At 32.7% G+C, this 27,023-nt stretch overlaps 1 protein-coding gene across 20 annotated transcripts in view; it reads right to left on the bottom strand.

Annotated features, from left to right (window-relative positions):
• The window catches only part of LOC143191191 (uncharacterized), a 253,012-nt gene that overhangs the window by 78,824 nt on the left and 147,165 nt on the right, over positions 1-27,023 (bottom strand). Inside the window, exon 4 of one of the 20 annotated variants that reach the window (XM_076396034.1) lies at positions 2,901-3,249. The exons of 14 other annotated variants lie outside the window; for them this stretch is intronic. In XM_076396034.1, coding sequence (XP_076252149.1) covers positions 2,975-3,249 — 275 coding nt within the window. In that variant the 3' untranslated portion in view covers positions 2,901-2,974. Of the gene's footprint in view, positions 1-2,900; positions 3,250-6,263; positions 6,575-19,110; positions 19,448-21,956; positions 22,244-24,167; positions 24,532-25,399; positions 26,960-27,023 lie in introns of those variants that run through there. 5 more of the 20 variants (XM_076396026.1, XM_076396029.1, XM_076396037.1 and 2 more) reach the window with 5 other exon arrangements.

Genomic DNA, 27,023 nt, shown 5'->3' with positions numbered 1-27,023 from the left:
GACGAAATCGCCGAAAAAGGCTGCATTTGAAGAAAAATAAAGTACTGCTTCACTAATACAATGTACCGTGTCACGATTGTTGGCGTATTAGACGATGAAAATGAGCCATTCAACAACACTGTAGAAACCGGTATAACGAAGATCGTATAAAATCGGTTATTATCAGAAAATTTAGATGCAATCGATATCAGCATAATCCAACGAATGTGTCGATTGGTGGAAGGAAATGTCAAAAAATAGATTTCATATATTTCAAGTACCGTAACCTTTTTGTTTTTTTGCAATTCGTGGTATCTTGAAACATTTATAAAATGTTAAGAATCTTATCGCAATTCCAACCATCAGATCAGGTAATGTACCTCGGGAAGCTTTTGGCTTCAGTTATTGCGGAGACGCTACCTGGAATGGGCTCCTGCCGATTAGCGATACTCACTCGAAGGGGGAACTGGTCCCATGGAAGAATGTTTCTTGAAGTCATCAAAACTTAAGAGATAAGCTTTTTCTTTTCTCTCGGATATGTGGACCATTTGTTGTATGTGACAAATATATATTATTATTATAATACTATATTACCTTTATATTAGAATGATAAAATTCTTTAAAAATAAACAAAAGTTATCTCAGAGAATTTAAGTATGGCGAGTATTGAAACATGGAGGGTCTATTGAGGTATGGATAAATAGCAATAAAGATAAAGCTGAAGCACTTGCCATTAGAAAAAAACATTCAACCAAACTAAACTGATATTGAACATAATTTACCGAACGTAGCCAAAGTTACTAAAGTTGACATTAATTCAAATAAATCACCAGATTATACTTAATAACAGGACAATTGCTACAAAAACTACTAAGAAGGGCAATTATAAAAATCACCAAAAAATGGCACTAACAAATACTTATTAACAAAGATAACAATAAATAATATTATCTCCATATAGACATTATTAGGCCAAAGACTGAGATAGGACTGATGGGTCCTCCACGATATATACCTAGATTTAAGTTAATGTAAGAATAAATTGTAGCTTAGTCGGCAACGATTAGCAACAATGTAGTAAATACATTTTTAAAACTGTAGGTAATAGAAGTACTTGTAAAAGTTTTCCGACCCTCAGAGTATTGATATTATATTTACGATGAGATGTCAAAATCCCCATATAATGTGCCCAATCAACACGATATTCCCCGCAGATTACGGTATTACCCACAAATTAGCGAGACTGTTTTTTAACAAAATAGATTCTAGTCGTAAACAAGGTCTTTATCACAACCTTAGCGGTACCCACACAAACACAAAATAAATTTTTACAGATATTATAATTTTCTAAGTAATATATTCGAACGTTTAATTACATAAAGTATAAAATACTATATTAAAAAACTATAAAAGTCATTCAGGTATTTTATTAGGCAATACATTTATTGGAATAAATTACACTGTTTACAACGGTTAACCTAGTTCTGAGTACTAAGGAGATGGCTAGTAGTAAAATTTTATTTGTTGCCATCTGCATAGCATCTGACTAACTTAAAAAAATTGTACCTAAAGGGCTAAAATAGCTACAAAATAATTTAATTTTAAAATACATTTAAGCAGTATTTAAGGTATAAATATTTATTTGAGTATATTATTATTTAGGAATATTAAGGTTTCAAATTTTAACATATTAATAAAATATAAACCTTTAAAAATGTATAGCTGTTATCGATAAGACATACTAAATGATTTTTAGGTCACTAGAAGAATTGTAAATAAAATCTTTCAATTTCACACTTTTTATAATTAATTAGTTTTAAGTTTTTTTTTTTCAAATATCAATATAAAAAATAAATACTTAAAATCAAAATTTTATTAAGTCGGACAAAACCTAAAATGCAAACTTGAACCCTCTAGATTTATTTTATAATATTATACGTGTGATATAACAAACCCGTCCGTATATGAATCGGAAAAAGACTGTAACACGGTGGAAACATGTTGAACATGAAAGAAAATATATAAATTTTGTATATTAATATAAATTCACTGATCGAAATAACCTCACAAAATAATGGATTATTGGCAAATATTTGATAATAATTACCAGAGTCAGAAATTAAATTAATTCATATCTTTATGACAAATTTTAATTAAGTTAGACAGTACTTACAGCTTATCGAACAAACATCGTAGCGTTTTCTTAATGATACTCTTAAGAAATTAAGCGTAGAATTTCATTATGATCCCTATCACTGAGGAATAACTTACACACAATCAAATATACAGAGCACAAGCGAACCATATTACTAATACCATATTCATATTCAAGACATGGTAGAACAGAAGACTATTACAATAAACTGTACGATCTAGTATCAACCCAACGATAGCACCGGGGTAACTGTTTGAAAAATTGTTCAGTTACCTTCTCAATATCTGTGTAACTACCTGAGTACTCGGGGAAAGGTCTCTATTAAAAAAACGGTAAAATAGTGTTTTTGGAATAAATTATTATGCGAAATAATAAGGGTATTGACACAATCATCATATAAAAATAAACTTCTAAAGCAATGTCCTTTGAGATTTTCAACCGAAAAGTTTTTAAATTAACACTATTAATCCTGTAGGTCGTTCTTTGCCATTGACGTAAAAATCGTCACTTTTAAATTGTCAAAATACAAAACAATTGAGATTTGACAGCGCAGCATCACCATAACTTTCTAAAAGCGTTTAATGGACTGTCGCCGCAGATTTCTTCAAATAAAACCACTAAGGATGACACATTATTTAATTTATATTTTTATAATTAGTCATTCATGTATTTGGATCATGTTTTTATATGTTACATGGATTGTTTAATTTTTTCAACTAGTTGTTAACCAATCACATAAACTAAAATTAAATTAAAAACTTCAGCATTTACTATAAAAGTTTATTTAAAAAAATATAGGCGTAAAATATTACATCAAACATTGTTTAACGTAATTGTCGGTTAAATCAACATTGTACTATTTTCTACTCGGACTATCTGAGATTTTAAGTTGATATAATCTCCTTGAAAAGTGCATCCGTGATTGTGACTTTCTGAAGCTTTAATTCTTAAAGTTCTACCGCAAGATGAACACTTGGCCTTGCAATTAAATTTTCTATCATATACACAACTCCAGAACTTCCTGCTTCCCACTTTGCATTTCAAATAATAGACAAAATTTTCACAGATCAAGACTTTGTGCCTAAGACTATGACCAATATAAATTCGAGATAAACCTAAAAAATACATAAAAATTAGTCGCTTAATATATTAATATTTCCAAAGGTTAAATATATAGGAATATAATAATATTGAAATTTATTTGAAAGCATTTGTAAAGAAAAATTGAAACAAATTATGTTCAATCAAAATATATTTCTCAGCAATATAATGAGACGGATGTGATGTAATAGGTTATGTCAACGGAATGATGATTATCGTTTTTGAAGATATCTTTGCTCTATTCGTTTTCCAACATCTTGCATTTCCAAAAGCTCTATAACTTAGATCTATCATGTTGTATAAACCTGAATACGTTATGATCAGGAAACGCCAAGATAGTTAACTTAATGTAGATATACATAAACAGTGACTTCATTCTTTTGGATCTTTGCAAAGATTTTCAACTTCCGGTTTCGCAAATCCTAAATAACAGGTTGATTATATGTCTAAACGGGGTTAATAATAATAATTTTATTTCATTGTATTTATTTTTTAATTATTTAAGGCGTTCTGTGTCTCTGGTATAAACATAATCAGTCGTAAAATATTTAAACTAAACTCATCAGCTAGAATATGGTGGAGTAGAATTATCATATGTTTCACAAGTACTTAACATGTTGACTGCCAAGGCAATTTTGAAGAAAGAAGTGTAAGTTAAACTTGTAAAACAGGAAACTGCAAACAATACAGATGTCAAAAGTATGGTTATATAAGTATACCATAATTTTACAGTTTATCCATCCATGAATTTTCCAATAGTGCCAAATCGACATCTATTATCTTTGAATTAATTAATATTGAATTAATAATTAATCCTTGGTAGCTTGAAGATGAACTTTGGTTGCAGTATATTACGCATTTGGCTAGGTTTTTGCTGGCCGAGCTCCTCGCTAAAACCTATGAGGCCCAGATGGAACGCCTCCCTCCTGGTACAAATATAAACGTTGCCGAGAACGACGAAATCATTAGGAAAGTCAACTCCGTTCACTCTCAAGTGCCTCCAAGTTATTTTCTATACCACCTAGTTACTCCTAAAATACTCATGCAAATAATCAGCAAGCTTCGGAACAAGGAGGCTCCGAGTTTGGATAATATTTCGATAGCCCAACTCAAGAAGCTCCCTACAAGCAGTTCGCCGAACTAAGTAATATCATCAACGCCATTCTGTGGCTGCAACACAACACCAATCTACATGAAAACATGCATTCATCGCAGTTATCCCAAAAAAGGAGCTAAGTCATCACCTTCTGACTAGAGACCCATCAGCCTACTAAGTTCCATTTCCAAGCTTGCTGAAAGAGCAATTTTTTATGGTCTTAACGATTTTACGAAGACAAACAATATCATTCCAGATAAGCAATTCGGGTTCCGCGCCAAACACTCAGCAGTTCATCAAGCCGATCGGCTGGCTGCAAAAAATCAACTGTGTTTTTAACCGACGTGAAAGACTTGGGGCGGTCTTCTTGGACCTAACCAAACTTTTGACAAGGTTTGACACGAAGGCTTGGTGGCGAAATACATTCGATTATGTCTACCCGATGACCTAACTGTTCTTAACAAATCATTTATCTCAGGACGATCGTTCCAGGTGAAGCTAAAGAGATTCTCTCTAGCCGAAAATACATCGATGAAGGTGTTTCACAAGGCTCCCCTCTGGCACCCGCTTTATTTAATACTTTTCTTTCAGACACTGCTTACTTTGCTTCTTCAAGAGTAGTATCGCACATCCAAGATAGACTCTAAAACCAACTCGATGAGACGGTTCAGTGGTTACATTTCTGGACGTTGCGGGTCAAACCACAGAAAACCCAGGCCATGTTCTTCCACAAGAAGCGTTTTCCACCGAGTATTTCGCATCTTAAAATCGAGAACGCCGAAATCCGAGAACGAGAAGCGACCTCGGTGATGTCTTCGATCGCAAGTTTAGGCCGAACTCCCTGATTCAAAGGTCCCTCCAGAAAAATCAAGGTATTTGCTGTTCCCGCTCATCAACCGGGCCAGCAGGCTTCCTCCCTCAATAAAATCTCTCCTGTATAAGATGCTGATTCAATCACGTATTATATGCGGCTCCAGCAACTAAAATACGTAGCACCTAGCCAGGTCGAACGCTTTCAAGTCTTTCAGAACAAAATTCTCAGGAGAATAATCAATGCCCCCTAGTTCGTCAGGAGTAATCAAATTCATAGAGAAACAGGCGTCACCCAAGTTAACGATTTTATATCCGAGCTCTTCTCCACTCTTCGTCTATCGGACAATAGACATATTACCAGCTGGTCGATATTTTAAGCCAATAACTCATTCGGGTCTTCGTGACCTTATTCTATCACAGCCGACACAGCCCCGTCGTGCTCTAACTCCAAATTGTCTCGACATTGTCCGGCGAGCGATTAACTCAGGTACCGCAAGCTGTGTGGTGTGATAACGACGCAATGTCCTTGCCTGGCTCTTGTGTCTCTTAACGGTGTTACCGACTACGGGCACTCTCTTTACTAACAGTAACAAGTATCAGTTAAGGTCATAGGATTAGCTGATAGGGTGGGGTTTAGTGGGTAACCCAGAGGCAATCTCCGTACAACCAGTCCAACTCGCATATTCCTGCGGGTCTCCCCGACCAGGTATCCGTAACAGGATTCCCTTTCCCGATTTCAGGCCAAATTCTACATCTTTCCAAATTCTACTGTTGATAAGTTCGAGATACTTTAGTAGTTTTGGCTTCTCAATTTTGGCTACTAGTAAGTAATATTGCGAAAACTAGATTTGCGTCTGCTAAAGTTATAGCAATTTCCTAAACTCAAGTTAATATTTAGTTATCTTACATTTCAATTATTGAGCAAAATTGAAATATCCTAATATAACTACTATTTAAGCTGCAATAAAAGCTTATATAAAATTAATTATATTTATTTGTGAATATATTAAGAAAAAATTATACATCAACTAGTTAAAAAATTGTTGTCAAGTTAGACCCTAACATAAACAAGAAAGTTAAGCTGTTATATGTATTAGAAATATGAATATTCATACAAAAATGCATATATTATATTCATTCATATATACATAATTCATTGCTGGATAATGCCCTAACGCGACGATTGACTGTGTAATATTCTTGAAACAAAAACGTGTAAGAATCGATGCTGGCAACCTTATGATGGTGATTTTCGGAGAACCTGATGGATTGATTGTAATATATTACGCATCGGGCTGGGCAACTTCCCCTATCGTAATATTCACATTTCCAATAAGTGGCTGTATTCGAGCTCCTGTGTTTTATGTATCGATATCCGTTGGTATAAAGGGAAGGAGTCTTAGTTTTCCCTTTCAAGTAGATTCCTAAAACTGTAAACAATAATTAAAATTACAGATCTTTAATAAATACATAAAAAAATGTATCGTATACACAACGTACCTTTAAAATTATATACTTCTTAATAATGAAAATCAATAAAAAAGAAACATTATTTTATATTAATATATTAGTTACAAAATACATAAAGGCACTAAAACTATTTATATGCTTTTAATTTATTTTACATGCAATAACATAATAACGCAATAATATTTTAACGAATTTATTTACAAAAAACAAATATTAGGCTACGATTAAGAATTAAATTAGGCAAGCGGTAGGGATTGTGCCTTGCATAATGCGTTTTGATATGTTTCAATATAGTTGTTAAAAGGAGCATTAACTAGCTCTGCCTTACAATCATTGAGCTGAGAATTGCCAATTGTCAATGTCAATTTTTCAAATTCTCCAATATCCAAGTCAATTTTCCTAAGTTGGGTAAAAAGATTCGCTGATTTCCCACAAATTCCCCTCAAAATTATTTAAAAAAATTAAAGAAGTCTCAAACTTTTAAATAATATTTAAGTTTATCTTTTGATAAAATGAGATAAAATGAGATTATATATGTACACATTATAACGTTACATATGTTTCCATATTTTTATTGAAAGCATTTTGCTTGATGGGTTAATCCCTTATTGCCATTAATGACACTAGGACAGGGCTTCTGTATTTAATCTATTGCGATTCTGTGTACTTAAATTTTTAACGACACTAAATTCTCTAAGGACACAGTGAAGCAATTTATAGCTATTGAGCTTCTGATGAATTTAGAGTGGGTATAAATTCGGAAGGATCGCTGACTTCAAATAGCTTGGTAATGTCTGATTTAATTTATATATAAAACAAATGGAACCTTCTATATAAACTTATAACAGCAGAAAAGGTACATTTTCATTTTTTCATTATATAAAAATATATATATATATATTATATATATAATCTATAATTATATTATATTTACGATGTCATGTCAAAATCCCCGCAAAATACAACTCACCAATCAATAAAAAATTCTCCACAGATTGGGAAATTCCACACATGTTGGCAATGCTAGTAAAGTTCCTTGTGGTAGTGGCCGTACTCTTCCTTGCATATAGGTTGATAACGAGAATTTTCTTATCTAGTATGTGCTCTATCTATATAACATACTATATCTTTTCCATTTGATCACAATAATATGTGCTTGTTAATATAAAGTTAGAATTATTGATTAGTTGGCCAGAATCTACCGCTGCAATGATATTGATTACATTGTTCGATATTCTGTTTAAACTGAGATTATTTGTTGGTTCTAACATTTGTAAGAAGGGATATTCTCAAATAATGAATTTATTGGTTATTAAGATTATCCCGGTCAATACTGCAGTTTTTAATGCTTTTCTAGTTATTTCCATTATCGGTGATCTGGTAGTGCGTACTACCATATTGTTGACTAGCTCTGTGTATGTTCGGATTTCAAAAGGTTCGATCACTACTTGTTCATAGTGAGAAATAACACGTGATGAAACTTAATATTATTTAATAAATTTGTTAAGAAAAGAAACTTATTTTATGTGTGTATTTATTTAAAAAAATATAGGTGTAGTTTGTTACAGTGAAACGTTATACTTCTCCAACACTAACTGAGATTGTATTTATTTATTGATATCGTATGAATACTTATAAGGTAGTTAAAATATAAGGTATATTTCTATATAAATAAGGATGTCTTTTAGTTCAATATTTAAAGCTGTTTGGCTATTAGTTGTCACTATTGTGTATTAGTCCCTATAGTGTGTATCTATCTCTATATATATCTTTATCTTTACAATAAGAGCAACACAATTTTCAGTTCACAATTTACTTAAAAAGAACTAATAACAAGTAAAATCAAAAAGAAAATTACAACCCCCATTTTCGAGGATGAGCTTGTCCAGTATCGAATAAAGATGGAAGAGGAAAAGATCGAAGAAATGCAAGGAAGAATACCTCAAGTTCAACAAGATGGTGATAATTATACCTACTACATGAAAAAACTACATAAGAGTGTTTTGTACATAATAAAATCCTGCTTGTTTATAACCCAGCTTGCCCCTAATGCGTAAAATATACACACAGCGAAAGTGAATGTGTACCACAGCCAACTTGCGTCAATTGCGGTCGAGATCGCTCCCCCCGATATAGGGGATGATCAACATACAAGGAAGAGTTTTTGGCACAAAATTTGAGAGTAATCGAGAAAATATCTTACTGTGCAGCCAAACTCAAAGCAAAGAATTTAATAGAAAATACACAATTAAACTATGCTAAAGCAATAAAAACAAACAAAATATACGTTATTACAGCAACACAGTGTGAAGAATCTGATCATAAGGCATACAAAACCCACAGCGTGGAAAAAAGCACCTCCACTATCAAGCCCTCATAGCCAAAATGGGTGGCTACCATCATCATCTCAAAAACCTGGGTCTCGTCCTGCTCCACCAGCCCAGGATCTAATTAACCCCCAATCCCAAACCGCACCTAAGGACGCGAATCCCCATCTTACCTCCACCTCGTCCCGACCTTCCCACTCCCATTCCTCCAATAAGAGGGACAACCAATCTCACCTCTCCCTGTCAACTAACAAGGGAAACAATAATAGTCGTTCTCGAAGCAGGTACAGAAGCAGCTCCAAATCTTCAGTCAGCGATGACATGGATATTTAAATCCAAAAATAAGGACTGCTCACTATACACACCAAATCAAAATAAATAACAGACTGTTATATCACATATTGCATAACGAATTAGGATTCATTAACCTTATCACCAACTGGGATTCATTAAGGGCTTTTCAATCGTGGATCATCTGATATGTTTCAAAGATGACGTTGTAACTGATTTCAATAGTAAGCAACATACCACAGCGGCTTTTCTAGACCTTGAAAAAGCCTTCGACACAATCAAAACATCAAAAATTCTTAACACACTTAAAGAATGGAAAATCGGAGGCAAAATATACCGCATCATTCAATCCTTTCTGAGTTCTGACCGTTCATTTAGGGTTAGAGTAGAGTTGCAAAAATATCTCGATACCCTACCATCTAGGGCCAAAACAAACAGATTATGGTTATCGCACGATAAATGTACCAGTATCCTTTTGTGCAGAATGACGATAGATTGCCTCCATGGCGACTGTCGATCTCTCCATGAGGTCTCTACCAAGGGACAGTTCCGACTCTGGCGGTATCAGCACCTAATTCAATCGATATAAAATTAAGAAATATACTGAACAGCTTTTCATATACTCAGACGGTTCCAAGAACGATGACTATGTAGGGACAGCATTTACATCGCTGATGTCGGAAGAACATTTCAGGACCCCGTTTCATCGAGTGTATCGACTCTGACCCTGACCTCAGTACAAGATATGCAAGAAAACTATTAGTTATCGCCTCCGATTCAATGAGCTCCTTAAAGTGCCTCCAACCATATCTACCTCTACACCCGCTCTTCTGGTCGGCTTATCCGTGAATAAACCTCTAAAGTGGAAAAGTGCTGCAAAACTATCACCTTTATGTGGCTTCCTTCCAACTCTGGGACCATTGAAAATGAAAAAGCGGATTACTTAGCCAAGAAGAGGAAGGGATCACTTGCTGAAAATGTCCTCTTCTGGAGTAGAGATATGAAGCACCACTCTACTAGAATCTTTAGACATCTAGACCAACTAAGATGGGATCTAATACAAATTAACAAGCTTTGGGAGGTGAAAAAAGAGTATTATCAGGGCGTTAACACCACTAACGTCAGCAGGTGCAACTTAGGCTAATTCTCGCATCTTAGACTTGGTCACTGCAAATTGACCCATGAATTTCTCATTAAGGGAGGAAGTTCACCACTGTGCGTCGGATGTAGTTCCACACTGTCAACCAAATACATACAAACCGAATGCCGAAGATACAACTCGCAAAGACAGTTGGTCAACCTAGGAGAGACAATGGGCCAGTGCCTTAGGCTGGAGAACCTGGACACACTGATTAATTTCCTAACTGTAACAGGACTATTACTAGAAATACAACAGTGTGCATATACGTAATATCATGTATATTCGTTTGAATTTTTTGTATTTGTATCCTTATTACTGTCATGGGTTATGCGACTATTATACTGTAGCATTCATATGTTCATGCATCTGTATGCTTTTATATATTTTGCTTGTCATATTGCAACATACTTGTAATAACATTGTATACTTTAACTGATACTGTAAATGTATTGTATATTGTATATCTGTAATAGGCTGATGGGTCAATAATATACAAATAAATAAATAAGAAATAACTAGACTTTATGGCCTTTCACATTGTCCCCATAAAGCTAACCGTTTAAATTATACGGTTTTATACGTTTATGGTTTTTATGATTTTATTTTCATTTTGTGGTTTAAGCTAAATAGTTTTATAGTTTTCTTTAGTCAACATGTAATATAAGAGTATAGACAATATTTGCCTCTTGTGTTCGTCTCCTGTGAAAGTCGGAGCTATGTTGTTACTAACTGGGAATTTAAGATCAATGGGCGACCTCCAAAAAGCGGAATTATCCCATCCACCCATTTAGAGCCTACATGGATAATGATCCTATACGGATTTTGATGTTTATAAACCAGCAACTGGTCAGAATGACAGTTATAGATTAAAATAGTATGAACCGAGATAATTAATTATACTTACGTCAAACAAATTTCATATGCATAAATCAATATTTTCTTAAAACAGTGATTTTGCATATAGTCGTGTATCATACATTATTATTTTAGGGTATCTAATAATGATTATAAACTAAAATTCATTTTTTAATTACTGAAAGTACAGGGTCTATCAAAATTTATTTTATTTTATTTTTAATAATATCCTTATATAACATGGTTCTAATAATTATTATAGTTTCTTAATCTAAAATAAAGATTTATTTTACTTTTTTGAAACATACTTGTTGGGGTACGGCCTGTTCTAATGATAGGTTATCATGTGGATGATTATGATTGTAGCATATATATACCACCTTACCAGAGGTAAACAACGCAGCTTTGCATCCACTCTTCGTCTTAGGGAAATGGTTACACCTCCATCTGGTTTTGTTATCATATTTCTGATGAATAACGAACTCATAACTGTTCAGAACGATCTTAGGATTTTTTAAACCTGGTATAATATGTATCCAACCTAAAATATAAATGTCTGTAATTTATCAAATATACTATTATGTACTATATATAAAAGTTTATCAGAAGCATACTGGTAACGTAATTACTTTCATCAACATTATGTGCTGTGACATCATGAATAAATCTTAACTTTAACTTAAAAATAAAATATTTGGTTGACGGACAACCTTGTTTTAAATTAGTTTGCCCAAAAATATCCTCGTAATTGTTCAAATATGCATGAGATGCATGCAATAAAACCAAATGAAATTAATAACGGCCCAAATCTAGTGAGTACATCGGATTTAAGGCAAGGCCAGTGGCAAATACTCTTTATTTGAAATGAAGTTCACCACGAAAAATATTAAAAATATATTAATATGATAAATTAAGCCAAAATCGCTCCAACATTGATTATAAGCAATAATCACCTTATCAAACTCTTAAAAAACTAAGAATTACTAACCACCGCAATTAATATATTAGTTACATGCTGGAATAAACGATTAAATTAATAATTACAAATAAAATAAAATAAAAAAGACAATAACAACACTTATAATTTTAAGTGTAAAAGTAAGTTTGACACACTACAATACGACATTTTTACAAACAAAAAAACTAATGAAATTCTACAATAACCACATAACAATAAAACTATAGTGTTGATTTCTCCTCTTTGCAATACAGGAGTTATCTGGACTCGGCCTACTGCTTAACGTGGACTCCATAAGACTAACATAAGCTTAACCACTTGAAAATATTCCAGGAAATATCCGGTCTTTCCAAGCCTGGGTGCTGACGCGATTGGGATGATTATTTCTTGTCGCGTCTTACACAGTTGTCTAGAAGAATTTACAGAGACACTCACAAATATAAAGTATCTCCATATCCTAGGGGATTCGAACCCGCGAGTATAGGAGTAGTAGGATCATAACTGTTCCATCCTATCGCCTTAACCACTTCGGCTAGCAAGGCAGCTTTTCTTCCTTTTAATTGAATTACATCATATTTATTCACTGATATATATGAATATATGAAGCTATTATATATATTTCGAGCTTCTTCAGTTAACCGGACCGGTGGATTCATAATACAGGATATATAATTTAATAAAACATAACGTGGTTTTGCAACTCGCAATTTCGGTGTCAAATTGAACGATCTTGAGGTCCAATTCGCAGGTCTTAATGGTGAAATTATGCGTTCACCAAAGTCCCTTCAATAAGCCGATTGAGGAACTGTAATACAGTTGCTCTTCCATATTTAAGAATTTCAATTTAGAGACAAAGAGGTTAGTGAACATGGCTCTATGGCGATCATCATTAAATAAAATTTTCTGACCGTAATAGTTTTTAAAATCATCATCATTCGTCATCGTCATTGAGTGCATCAGCACAAAATGCTCGCTAGCACATCAATCAGATTTTCTCAATTAAATGTAACACTTTTGAATTTTGAAGTAGCTGTTCAAGCAAAAATAAGCTTCGTTGTCAAAAAAAAAAAAATTAAAAACAATTTTGTTTCATACACATTCACTAAATGTATGCTTTGGTACTAGTCGGATTTTGTAAGCTTGAAAACTATATATTATACTAAGATATATTATCTAAACTAATCCTCCATAAAATAAACGGGCACACATGCAATATTTGAGAACCATGGTAGAGTTTGCAAGCGTTGTTCTGCCATTGGTCTATTAATGATTAAATAGTAGACTAACCTAAACATAAATAATCTAATATCTGTCAAAAATGATTTTATAGGAAAATTGTCAAAAATCAGCAATTTAAAGTGATTCATATATTCCTTCATGGGATAGCTTGAGTATATTTTCATCGTGAGAATGCTAAAATCGTTTTTTATTTGAAATGCAATATAATGTATTCAAACATAATGTATATCCGACTTAGTAACGTAATGGCCACCATATAGAGAGAACCGTGGTTCCGGACCCACGTTAAATACTAGATTAGTCTGTATCTTAATAAAACTTTTGCTGATAAAATGTGAGAAACAGAACACAATTAAAAAGTATCTTAAAATAAGTAAGTCGCCTTTCTGGGGCTTATTTCTATATTTCTTTATAAGTTATAAGAAAACTAAACATAAATTCGGTTTCATTTGTATCACTTGCCGTGTCAGGTGCGATATTGACTTATTGTGGTTTTCTCGTAATGGTAACGAACTGACTAAAGAGTTTGGACTTATCGATTACAGGTGCAGCGTGATTGTGACCACAAACTATTTCGATGGTTTTCCCAAAAGAAAATAATTTAGCACCACATTTTTTATTAGTAGTTACACAACGCCAACGAGTTTTCTCCATCGATCGACTGTGCACAATATGACAGTATTCATCTACTATCAATTTAGGATGTTTACGTCCCTCCATAAAATAAATCACATCTAAAACATATAAAATAATTGCAGTACATATTACAAAATAATATAAAATAAAATAAAATATAAAATAGGTTCATTAAAAAATTTCAACCAATCTCCTAATATAATTTATCATCAGCCTATATCTAATCCTGCCTGGTCCTCACCCTAAAATAATCGTACTAATATTCGCAAGAGCCACCAAATTGCACTTCTGTAAGGAAAACGACTTTTATTCTTAAACGTAGTATTTTCTTGGCGTGAGGCTGTAGCAAATGTTACTCTCTAAAACACTCCAAACTAATTTCAAATTAAGTAAAAAATTAAACGACTTTAATATAATATTTTTTGCTAACTCAATTTTCAGAACTTCTTACTGATATGAAGAGCATTCAAAATTATTTCATAAATTACAATAAGATTTGTGTGCTCAGTATGATTATTTGAACCATAACTATATTTGTTGAATGAAATATGATATCACAAGAGTAAAACATGACAAAGAAGCCTAAATAAAAGTGCTTCAAGTGTAACATTTAACAACTAATGACAATTTCAACTAATTTATTTAATATAATGTAACTATTTATCAATTGAGCACAAAAACTAAGACAAACAATTTAGTTTTTATCAGACACATTTCTAAGACCTTTGAGAAATAATCTAAATTAACTATAATATTATATATATTACTTATAAATTAACATGATGTAAAACGACTCCCTTAGAACTTATCTCAGTCAAATAGAAACAAACACCTCAGTTATAGCGACTCTTAAAGCAATAATTTAACATAGTTGTTGTTGATTTTCAGAGTCCATTAGTTAGACATGTCCACGCACAACAGATCTGTATATATACATCACTGTATTATTATACGAATTTTTATTTCTACGAAACTAATCATTATTTAGATTTTATTCAGAGAACAGACACTATATAGATCCACAAGAGAAACAAATATTACTAACATCATTAGCAAAAATAGCAAAATAAATTAAAGAAAAACATATAAATCAGTAAATAATACTCTTCTCTTACATATTTTATCGAACTAATTACTATTAAAATTAGATACATTACATTTAGGACTTTTTAAGAGCGCTCAATATAAACAAATTGAGGTATAAGGGTGGAACTATGTTTGGTCGAGTTTGGGGGGTGGTTATGAGCATGCTTGGCTTTAACATTTTTGCCGAAGGTATATAACGTGGCCCTGCATTTATTATTCTGTTTTGTGCAACGCCATCTGGTTCGAAATTTCTCCTTAATATGCATGTTAAATTCATAACCGTCCAATATAAGCATCGGATATTTTCTGCCTCTTGAGATATAAATAACACCTAAAACAAAATGTTTGTAAATTATAACGCTAAAATTTAACTGTTACATTCAACTACAGCTTGGCGTTTGAGGTAAATGGGGAGTGCCTCACTCCCAAATATAACAGGTCAATTTAAAAGTCCCCGGCCACAACTGTCGGACAATTAGTTTGTGAATTATAGCATTTCGAGCAACTTTTGTTATTGTAAAAAAATAGATAAAAAGGAATTTCGCGTGTTGATAAAATATTGTCTTTTGAAGGGAAAAAATAGAGTTGAAGAAAAAACTTGATGCAGTTTCCACTGCTTTGACATTGCCCTAGGAAAATCAACCATCAAGGATTGGTATGCAAAGTTTAGACGTGCATATGTTTTGACTGAATTATAAGCACCGAAGACACAGTGGACGCCCAAAGGAGGTTGTTACCGACGAAAACATTTTAAAAAATCCACAAAATGATTTTGAATGGCCGTAAATTGAAATTGAATGAAATAACAGACACTCTAAAAATATCAAATGAACGTGTACATCATATCATTCACGAACATTTGGGTATGAGAAAGCTCTGTGCAAAGTGAGTGCCGCGCGAGCTCACTTTTGACCAAAAACAACGACGAGTTGATGATTCGGAGCAGTGTTTGAAGATGATCAAGCGTAATAAACCCGAGTTTTTGAGTCGATATGTGACAATGGATGAATGATAGCTCCATCATTTCGCTCTGAAGTCCAATCGACAGTCATCCGAGTGGACTGCACATGATGAACCCGCTCCAAAGCGTGGGAAAACGCAACAGTCAGCTGGCAAGGTTATGACGTCTGTATTTTGGAAAGCCCATGGAATAATTTTCATTGACTACTTTGAAAAAGGAAGGAACCTCAACAGCGACTACTACATAGCATTATTCGACCATTTGATTGATGAAATCGCCGAAAAACGGCCGCCTTTGAGGAAAAAGAAAGTGCTGATTCACCAAGACAATGCACCGTGCACAAGTCAGTGAAAACGATGGCAAAAATCCATGAATTTGGCTTTGAATTGCTTCCGCACCCACCGTATTCTCCAGACCTAGCTCCCAGTGATTATTTCCTGTTCTCGAATCTCAAAAGAATGCTCGCTGGAAAGAAATGTTCTTCGAATGAAGAGGTGATCGCCGAAACTGAAGCCTATTTTGAAGCAAAGAACAAATCGTATTACAAAAATGGTATCGAAAAGTTGGAGGGTCGCGATAATCAGTGTATCACCCTTGAAGGAAATTATGTTGAATAAAAAAAACGTCTGCTAAAAAATGTGTTTTACTATGGTAGGCCGGGGACATAGTGCTTATTGTGTTTGGTTACTAACGAGAAGGGTTATTCATTATCGTATTTTACAGACAAGAGACAGACAATATTATTTACAAGAAACTCCACGGCGTTTTCTACATGAACGTTCAATAATTGCAAATATTCCTAAACTGACGTTTGTATGATAAAAATTAAAAGCCCTAATGGGAAATATGTTTTAAGACAATTTGAGCTGAAAGAACATTTGAAGTTTGTCCTAGACAGTGTAAATAGAGTAACGCGAAATTCGGTTGCGAAGCCCGTTTTTTTTGTTTTAAGCTAGACAACGGTGTAAGAATGAATGGAAAATATATCATAGAAAAGATAAAATCTGCTAAAAAATTATTTGTTTTGAACAAATACTTTGAAATATAACCTTTCTCACAAAAATACTGAAACTATGGAATATTGATAATGTCGAATGTCGTCATATTGCAACTATAAAACAGTACGGTGTTGCTATAAAGGGGACGGGGGCAGACATAAAGTGTATATCATTTATTTTGATTAGATCTTATTTCAGCATGGGTTAGACTCTATGAAGATAATTGATTTTTCATAGAAATCCAAAGAGTCTATCTGTATTTTCTCCTGTTAAAAAGTTTATGAAATTCGGCAGCCTATAAAACCTACTCTGGGTGAGTTATCGACACTTGTCCAGTTTGTAGTAGACTATAGGGCAAGGTGACTAAACTCACAGTGAGCAGTTGGACTCGAAATCATCAAGTGATCGTGCGAGAAACGACAGTGACCCAATTTCAGTCGATTCACTGCATGGTGACGAAGGGAAAGAATGTAAAGATAAGAAAAACCCTCCGTTGACCTACTGGGACCAAAGTCGTTGTACCTCGTTCTTGGTGAAATATGAAATGAATGGGACCAGATATGCCTGGATACAAATATTGGTGAAGGGGAGGAAGGAGGAGGCTGCCAATCTAGCCGCGCGTTCATTTCTTGGTATGACATCGTGAGAAGGGATCCATAATAAAGTGATCAAACTTCAAACATTCTTCAGTGATGCTAACGGACTATTGTGAACTCTCACCTTTCCTTCCTAGTAAATTTTTTTTCATATATGACGTTTATTAGCAGGAATATTAGCACATGCCTGAAACTATTGAAAACACAAAATAAACATTTTAATAATTATTTTTATAAATTAATTTAATAATTTAATAAAGCATTTGATACCACTTCCAGTAGGAATCACCATATAGTTAGTAACAATAATATGAAAGCTACTTTTAAAGTAATCTATCAATAAGTTAGGATGTTTTCGAACATGTAAAATACCAATGAAAATAAAGACATTTGAGAACATTTACAGTAGTTCGAAGTTACAATTCATCAACGTTTACAGAAGCAGCTCGATTATGCGGCCAAGTGGTTCAAATTCTGGAGGTCGCAAATCAACCCCCTGCAAACCCAGGACATCATTTTCCATAAGAAGCGTTACGCACTGCGCGTCTCGCAACTTAAGATCGACACCGCAATAATTCCATGGCCGGATAACGTCACGTACCTAGGTCTCCACTTCGACCGACGGTTCGGTTGGAATTCCAAAATCCAGAAAGCAATCCAGAAAGGTTCGGAGATAGCAAACCTGCTATCTTCTCTGATCTGTTCTTCTAGCAGACACATCAAATGCTTATTTTACAAGATGTTAATTCGGTCCGTACTCCTCTACGGATGTAATGTCTACTTCAAGTTTGTTACACCCAACCAGGTGAAACGGCTCCAAGTTTTCCAAAATAAACTCCTGAGGAGAATCTTAAACGCTCCATGGTTTGTTAGAAATAATCAAATTCATAGGGACACTCCAGAAATCAAGCACTTGTTGAAAACACGCTTGTTCGCAAGCAGGTCGACATGTCGGGAGCTTAGCACCGCGTCACTGCTAACTTCCCCCCCTTTTCCAGGCTGAAACAACCTCATCCGTCGCTGCAGTCATAAGTTTTGCCCCCATACGACAGTATCCAGTCGGATGTTAACTCAAGTTCGCGAATCAATAGAATCGCCGGGTCCTCGTGCCCAATAACGGCTGCCCGATCAGTGGGTGCCATATACCCAAATTTAATTCAGTAGCAGTAGCGATCCACATGGGTCAACTGTGAGGCGGTTTCGGTTTAGTATATTGATAAGCTCAGAGGCCCTGAGGAGGTAATGAGTCCGGTCCAACTTGTCACTCCAGGGCAAGTCTCCGCGACCAGGTAGGTATGCGTCATGCATTCCATCGCCTTGTTTTAGACCGGAACAAAAAAAAACATATACCAAAAAACCAAAAAGAAAACAATTTTGAAGAAACATAAAGAATATTGAAAGTTCAACAGAACATTAATGTAGTTTATTAATTTTCATTTACAAAATATTACAAACATATTAGTGAAATGAGAATGATTCTGATGAACTAACGTTATATCTAATCGTAACATATTTCGGTATTCGAACTTCATCCTTCTTTTCCCAGGTCGATATAGGGTGATTATGACCTCGTCGCACTTCTACTACGTTACCAGATGTGTATAAAACGGCAGCACACTTAGTACGACCCTCTTGAGTACAGCGCCATCTGGTTCTTGTTGGTTCCTTCTTATGAACGCTATACTCGAATCCATCTAAGCCCAAGCGGGGATGTTTACGACCACGCATTATGTATATAATGCCCTCTACAAAAAAAATTCGATTACTATTTGAATGATATTAAAATGTCTTGTTTTAAGGAAAATGAGGAAGAATTTATAATCCTAAAATTTTTGTATAATATGTGCTACAAATAGGTAAATTACAATTAAGCAAAATACGCTTAAATAAAGCAATTATCTTCAAGACAAAGCCCTTCAAATTTCATGATATTATACTCATAAGTTTGTGAGTTATTGTGCTAAGAGTGACATTACTTTTTTATATTCAAAGCAATGGACCAAAAACAATTTCGTGTTTTAATTTTACACTGTTTCTTGATAGGAAAAATAGCGTTCAAGCGACATAGCAGTGACTTAAAAAGTGTTATAATGACTCTGCTCCATGATATAACGTAGGTTTGCTGACCTTCAAACGTGGTCGCAGAAACGCGGATGACATAGAACTCAGTGAACGTCCAAATGAGGTGGTAACACGAGAACATATTTAAAAAAACAACAAAATCGTTTTGAATGATAGGAAAGTGAAGTTGCGTGAGTTAATTAACATCGTAAAGATAACAAAAGAATGTGCTGATTTTATATTGCAAAAGCATTCGACTGGCGCGCTATTTCATTGTTGGTTAAAACCAAAAATGTTTTGATAATTCTGGCAAGTGTTTAGCCATGTTTAAACCTAGAAAACGTAATTTTTGAGTCGATATGTGACAATGGATCAAATATCTATCCATCACTTCACTCCAGAATGAAAACTATCGTCATATGAGTGGACAGCAACTGATGGCAGGCCTGTTTTGAGGCAAAAGATAAATCGTTCTACCAAATATCTTGATGAAGATTATGTTGATGAATAAAGCCAATTTTAAACAAAAAACGCGTTCTCTTCATCCGGAAAACGCCCGGGATTCTTATGCGCATGTGTTAAAAAACCGTGGTTAAATTTCGACCATTAGGCCACTTCTACGTACGTATTATTTTTAAAATGTGAATAATGCAATTTTAATTGTTGAAAATATCACATTTTCTGTTATATTGTTTTGTATTTACAGTTATTTGTACCCTTCGTTTAAACAAACCCTACTGATCTCTACAATTAATTATCTTTCATTTCAAAAAAGAAACGAAATTAAGAAATGTAAAATTTTCTGTTTCACATACTCATCACACCAACTCACTCATCAAAAATCACATGCAATAAACTTGGACATTCTGAGCAACATCATAAAACTTTTGTTTCACAATTACGTTATTTCAATTTTTGATATATTGGAGTTTTCGGCCAAGTCAGATTATGGCTTATTTATGGGGAATTATTAGTTTTCATCTTTAATTTGAAGAAATCAGTAAACTACCAATGCGTAACTCATCTCAAAACGTATTCAGCTTTGCTCAACCTGATTAAAAATGGGGTTATTGCAAGACATTAATTCTCATAAAAATTTTATTAACATTATTTCTCATAAATAGCCACAGACCTTTATATCCAGAGATGTATTTAGAGTCGTGCGTCTTACTAATCGCACTAACAGTATTACATTATACGCCTAAATTTATCGCAAGTAAATTTGTTATGGTATAATAAATAATCAAAATATTTTCCATAGTTTTCTATAACTTTTTTCTTATTTTCATGGTTACATATGGTTATGGTTGCACCGCATCAAAAAAAGAGTGCTGGTTTGGTTTAAGATACAAAAATATATCCATTTTCGCACAGCTTCACCATTTCAAGTCCATGTGAGAGCCAAACCATGTTGCGTCCGTCTGAACAAGTGGCAACGATATATTGCCTATGAGAAGTTGTATTTCCCATTGCAGTTGAAACAGCATATGCTTCACAATTCTGGCAACGTATATTCGTAAGTAGCCATACAATATGTCGTTTAATTTGTTCAACTAACATCGGTAGAAAATTTTAGTTTCGGGAGATCGCAATACCTACACCTTGGTGATTTCATATTTAAAGCAAGGGTTTATGGCCATGAATCAGTGTTGATGTGAATGACTCTCCTGGATTAACCGATAACTTGTTGCACTAGCCATTGTTGTGGTAGATCCACTTTTAATTGCCAGGTACAATACGCCACCTGGCACTTTTTTCCTGGCAAGCAATAACTCTTTTAAACACCATTTTCAATCAATTTGTATGGTAGCCATTTTCTTTCCTTTTAAATTTTTCCCATCGCAAGCTGTTTAAAGGTAGAAAGTATATAGAGCTGGGGTTTTACCATACCATGCTAAATTTACCTTTAGGTTAGACCGTTTAACAGTTCAGCAGTAAATATCGCTAGCCAAAATTCTTGCAAGTACATAATAGTTATCTATCTGAAGTAACGCCATAAATGTGATATTTCGTCAATGTATTTTAAATGTAGGTCACATTTTATACAAAAAACGTATAAGATATGAATAAAATTAATGTTGTATCAATTTAAGTGTTAATATAAATATTTATTTAAATAATTACAACCATGACATAAAATAACTATGACAAATATTTAAAATCTGCTTAAAATGCTATTCGCGAAGAATTTTGCTCCTACGCCCTGATTCATTTCAATTGCTTGGTAGCTCGGGAAGCATTTATAATGTATGCATTTTGAGGTACAGCCCTGGACATATCTGGATTAGTGGGCCTGTGATTATGCAAGCAGGTAAATTTTACCGTCTTCCCAAATGTTATCAGTCTGGATAAACAACGCGTCCTTTGATACTGCGAACACTTCCACATAGTTCGACCTTCCAGCTTTCGATTGATCACAAAATCATTGTTGTTTAGAATAATTTTGGGATGTTTGAGACCAGCCACAACATAAATTATTCCTAAAAAACAGTTATCATTATTATCTATGTTAGCAACGTTTGACATAGAGTTATTAATTTATAAATAATAATAAAACTACCTAATTAACGTAAAAAAATGCGTTTTAACTAAAAATTAAAATATAATTATCTAAAACTATCTCAAAATATTATTATCTCATTATCTTAAAATATAATAGTATCTGTAATATTATTTTAAAATATAATAGTATTTGTAGTTTTAAATGAATGGAATGCAAATTTTCGTAAACTACACACTCACGTTGCATTTTACCCAAATATAAGCAACTAAAATGTTTAGAATCGACCTTGTATCTTACGGTATGTATAATTATTGATACAAAATTTTAGAAGTAATAAATTGATCCTAGTGATCAGTCACTATTCGAAGGCTTAAAAGATACGTGAACACAACCACAAGAAGGGTATGCAGATTAACTAGAAACAAAAGAGCATCAAATGAGAAAATTCAACAACTTGGAAGGTGTATTAATTAAAGCAATTAATTAAAATATAACAAATAGCATAAATTTATTAACTTTGTTTTGAGACACTTTGCATTTATATATTACGCTTTGCAGTATTATAGTATTATTTATATATAAGTTTGGTTTTAGTATATATGTAGGTTCATAATCATCTAGCTTTTTTGTTCGAGGTGTGACGCTAAATACTTTCCGGATTTTTGTAACATCCGTAAGTATGTAATTTTATGATTTGATACATATATTATTTTATTCTATTGACATTAACCTCAAAAGTTCACAAATTACGTTCCGCCAAAAAATAAGAGCGTTATATATTTATAATTTTTTGAAAATATTGAATTTAGCGTCTGAAAACTAATAAATGACAACACTAACCGTAACGCAGATTATATAGAGGTAACTAACAAGTCATAATAGTCGTGTACCCAGCACGAAGGACGAATGTGAAAGACTTTTGTTCGTCAATTCTATCCGGCTCGAAGGATTATGTTGAATTACTAGATGTAATTCAAAAAATAATAATCGAACGTTAGTTCAATAGGGTTAATTAATAAGTCGCCCTGAATGATATCAGTGATTCAGAAAACTGATATCAATTAGTCCTTTGGATGTTCAGTATTTTACTTGAAATAAAAGTAACTTATATTATTAACTTAAAGCTACGTATATTATAATAAGTATTTTTACAGTTACAATATAATATATACAATGAAATACCCGAACTATCTATGATCGTATGACGTATCGATCTTACTTGAATAATAGCTTGGTGTAAATATAAATTTGAATATAAACGTGAATTATGAAGGAATCAGAAAGTCTTGGTTCGCTCTATTTAATATATACTCTGAAAGCATACTGTATCTAGCAATCACCTACCCTTCTAACCAATAATTAATTATTTTATTTTTTGAGTTTTTTCACGTTCCAAATAAGCCATAGGCCAGGTAGTGGCAACTAAATGTGGTTAAACCCCAACAATCTGCCAGAGAGATGCAAATATCTAATACCGTCATTAAACTATGAAAATGCAGATATCATAAAAACGGTATTTTGGGAAAACATTTTAATCTTATTAACATAATTTATCTCTTTATAATCGTGAACAAGCATTACTTTTCTTGTTTCATAAAAAAATCCATTGAAAGGCATCGTTTCCATGTAGAGCTTACGATGAGCATGCACCAAAAAAAAACGTGTGATACCTAGCTTCAACAATTCGAATATGAAGAATATGTTCAGACAAAGAACATTCTGGTAGGCAGTTCTTTGGCAATGATATCCATAAATTGCTTGATAGATGTATAAAATCGAATAGCCAACGTTGATGTTATAATTTAACTATCCACGATATAAATTAACGAAATGTATTTAGCGAAAAAAAAAAGGAAATAATTTACCGACACACCTGCTACTAAAACTGTAAAGACTTAAAAAACACTTTAAATATTATATTTAATACTTAACAAACAAAACGTATGTGATAATTTTGGTTATACATATTCTATATCAAATATTATTGGAGAGAAAATACAAATTAGTACTATGTCACATAATTTTTCACAATATAAACACTTTGTGGAATCGCTGATGTAGTGTCTGGATAAGTGGGTTCATGATTATGTCCAGTGGTTATTTTTACAGTCTTTCCTGTTGTTACCAACCAGGACTTACATCCCAACTTTGAATAACAGCGGCACCTCCATAATGTCTTCATCTCGAACTTCTTATTCAAAACAAAGTCGTTATTCTCTATAATTATTTTAGGGTTCTTTTTACCTGGCACCACGTATATAGTGCCTAAAAAAATATATTTGCATATTTATAATGTTTACATATTATTTTGATTTAAAAATCATACTTATATACAATCATCAAATCATAAATCATACATATGGACGTAGATAGACATAGATTAAAATGAAAGAAATAAGCATTATAAAAAATAAATCAAACAAAAGTGACCTATATTGAACAACAATCCATTATAATAAAATTGTTTCTATCGAGAAACAATTATCAACCATAAATATATTTAACTATAAATCGCACATTGTGTTTTATAACATTAAAAAGGAAATATCAAATAAAGCACAAATTTTACCTAGCATATAAAATTAATTAAATTATACAAAATTATTAAAGAAAGTTAAAAGTGATAATTGCTTTCAATTTCATCACACTAAGAAGTTCTATTTTTTATTCAATAAATCTTTATTAATCTCAGTATTTCATTTTAGCCTTATACATTAATTTTAAATGATTTACAACAGAATACGAGAAAAGATGCAACAGTGTTATTCTTCAGCATGAAAACGCTCGACCATATGTTGTAACACCATTTTAAATAAAATATATTATACCGATTTTTCACATTAAAGCTTCAAATTAAGAAATAGTCATTTAAACCTAATTTATAGGCCAATAATTGATAGCTTATAAGCCATACACTGCAATGACATCTTCTATTTATATTTCTTAACAACCAGAAGGTTGTATTTACGAATATGATGATTGAACTGTAATCAAAGCTAAAGCCAAACTTTTAGAAATATAGTCCAAAGTACTCATATTAGAAAGTAAATTTCTAATAAATTTTAACATTTAAGTAATATTAGTTTTACATATTTGTTATAAAAATTTGAAAATAACAATACATAAAAGACAATTACTGATAATAAAAACTTTATTTGCATATGATATTGATATTGCATTTTAATTCATCATTATACAGTTAAAATCTATCTCTAAAATAGTAGATGCTAAAACATTTAATAGAATATAAAGCGGACTTCATAATCTTTATGAAATATTTCTCATGTATCTAATTTATTTAAAACAATAATATTAAAATCAATAATAACAATAAAATGGAGTTTGTACATACATATCTCCTTATGGATAATGACGAAAAACAGTACAAAGAATTTTCTGCAAATCCCTAATAATAAAAAAGATAATGTATACATTATAATTCCAATTACATTAATTCTATTCGGAAGGATATTTACAGATATTTACTATTATCTAGGATTAAGCATCTTTTAATTATATTCAAATAGTTCAATCAAATAGCCGAAAATACTGATGATACTGATATGAAAGTATTCATCCTATAATGCATATATGATAAAAAAAAAGATAAAACTTAATCCCTGTGTTGTAAGATTATTTAACCTAACTTTCATAAAATTTAGATGTAGTGATGTCTGTTTAGTTGGTTTAACTAAATAACTTAGTGATTACCATATTATATATCATATAATGAAGCATCATATTTGCCAAACATTATTCAGACATTAACATAGTTTTCAAGAAATATATAGATTAAAACAAGTATCATTATTTATATCACTCCATTGGTCAATGGAAGTTTTGAATATGGTATTAATCAAAAATTGTGTTAACCTGTAAAATATAACTCCAGGCAAATAACATTAATAATAATAAGTATTAAAATTCAAAGGCTTTCAAATATAAACTGAAAAAACTGTAAAAAATTACATGCTCAATAAGAAGAAAACTAATTAATATGAATAAAAATTATATAGAAAATTAAGTATAAAGTTCACCATAAACAGTGTGAAACAAAAGATAAGACATATGAATATGTATTTTAGCTAGCAGTCCTCTAGCGATATTATCCAAGTCAACAAAGTCGAAGTTTTCCACTCCACAAGTTTATTTTGAGAGAAAACATCGAGGCAACCATGAAAAAAAAGATCCTTATCGGCTGATCACTCCATATGACCCGACTTATTTAAACAGTTAATTTTTCAATTTAATATTTGAATGGCCTTCGCATCAAATCAAAATACTAGAGGATTTTATGTTTGGATCGGCTGGTGTTATTTAACACCAATAATGATATAAATAAACTTAATTAATACTAATAACATAATTTATTCAACATAAAACCAAACCAATAACTAGTCAAGAGAATGGTTTATATTCAAAAAGGCGACTGGTTGTAGACTGAATGCGGTCCGTATCAGTGTTACTACCTGTGGTATAGCGCGAGATTTGTTAGGAAAAATTGGAGCATGATTATGACTGGATGTGACTTTGACCGTTTTTCCATACGAGATAATCCTGGATTTGCATTTCACCCTCTGGTATTGGGAACAAATCCACATCGTTCTTTCTTTCAGTTTTCGATTTATAGTGTATTCGTTATCGTCCACTATTATCTTCGGATTCTTCTTGCCAGCAACTACGTATATTGTTTCTAAAAAAGCAATATTTATAATTGGGATTAACTAATATAAATGATAATTTACATTGACGAATGT

This window comes from Rhynchophorus ferrugineus, unplaced genomic scaffold (genome assembly GCF_030347505.1).
Source record: "Rhynchophorus ferrugineus isolate W39M unplaced genomic scaffold, kcgeb_rfMv2 rfM2, whole genome shotgun sequence".
NCBI lineage: Eukaryota > Metazoa > Arthropoda > Insecta > Coleoptera > Curculionidae > Rhynchophorus > Rhynchophorus ferrugineus.
The sequence above is the reverse complement of the archived record's forward strand: the minus strand, read 5'-3'. Positions and strand labels throughout refer to the sequence as shown.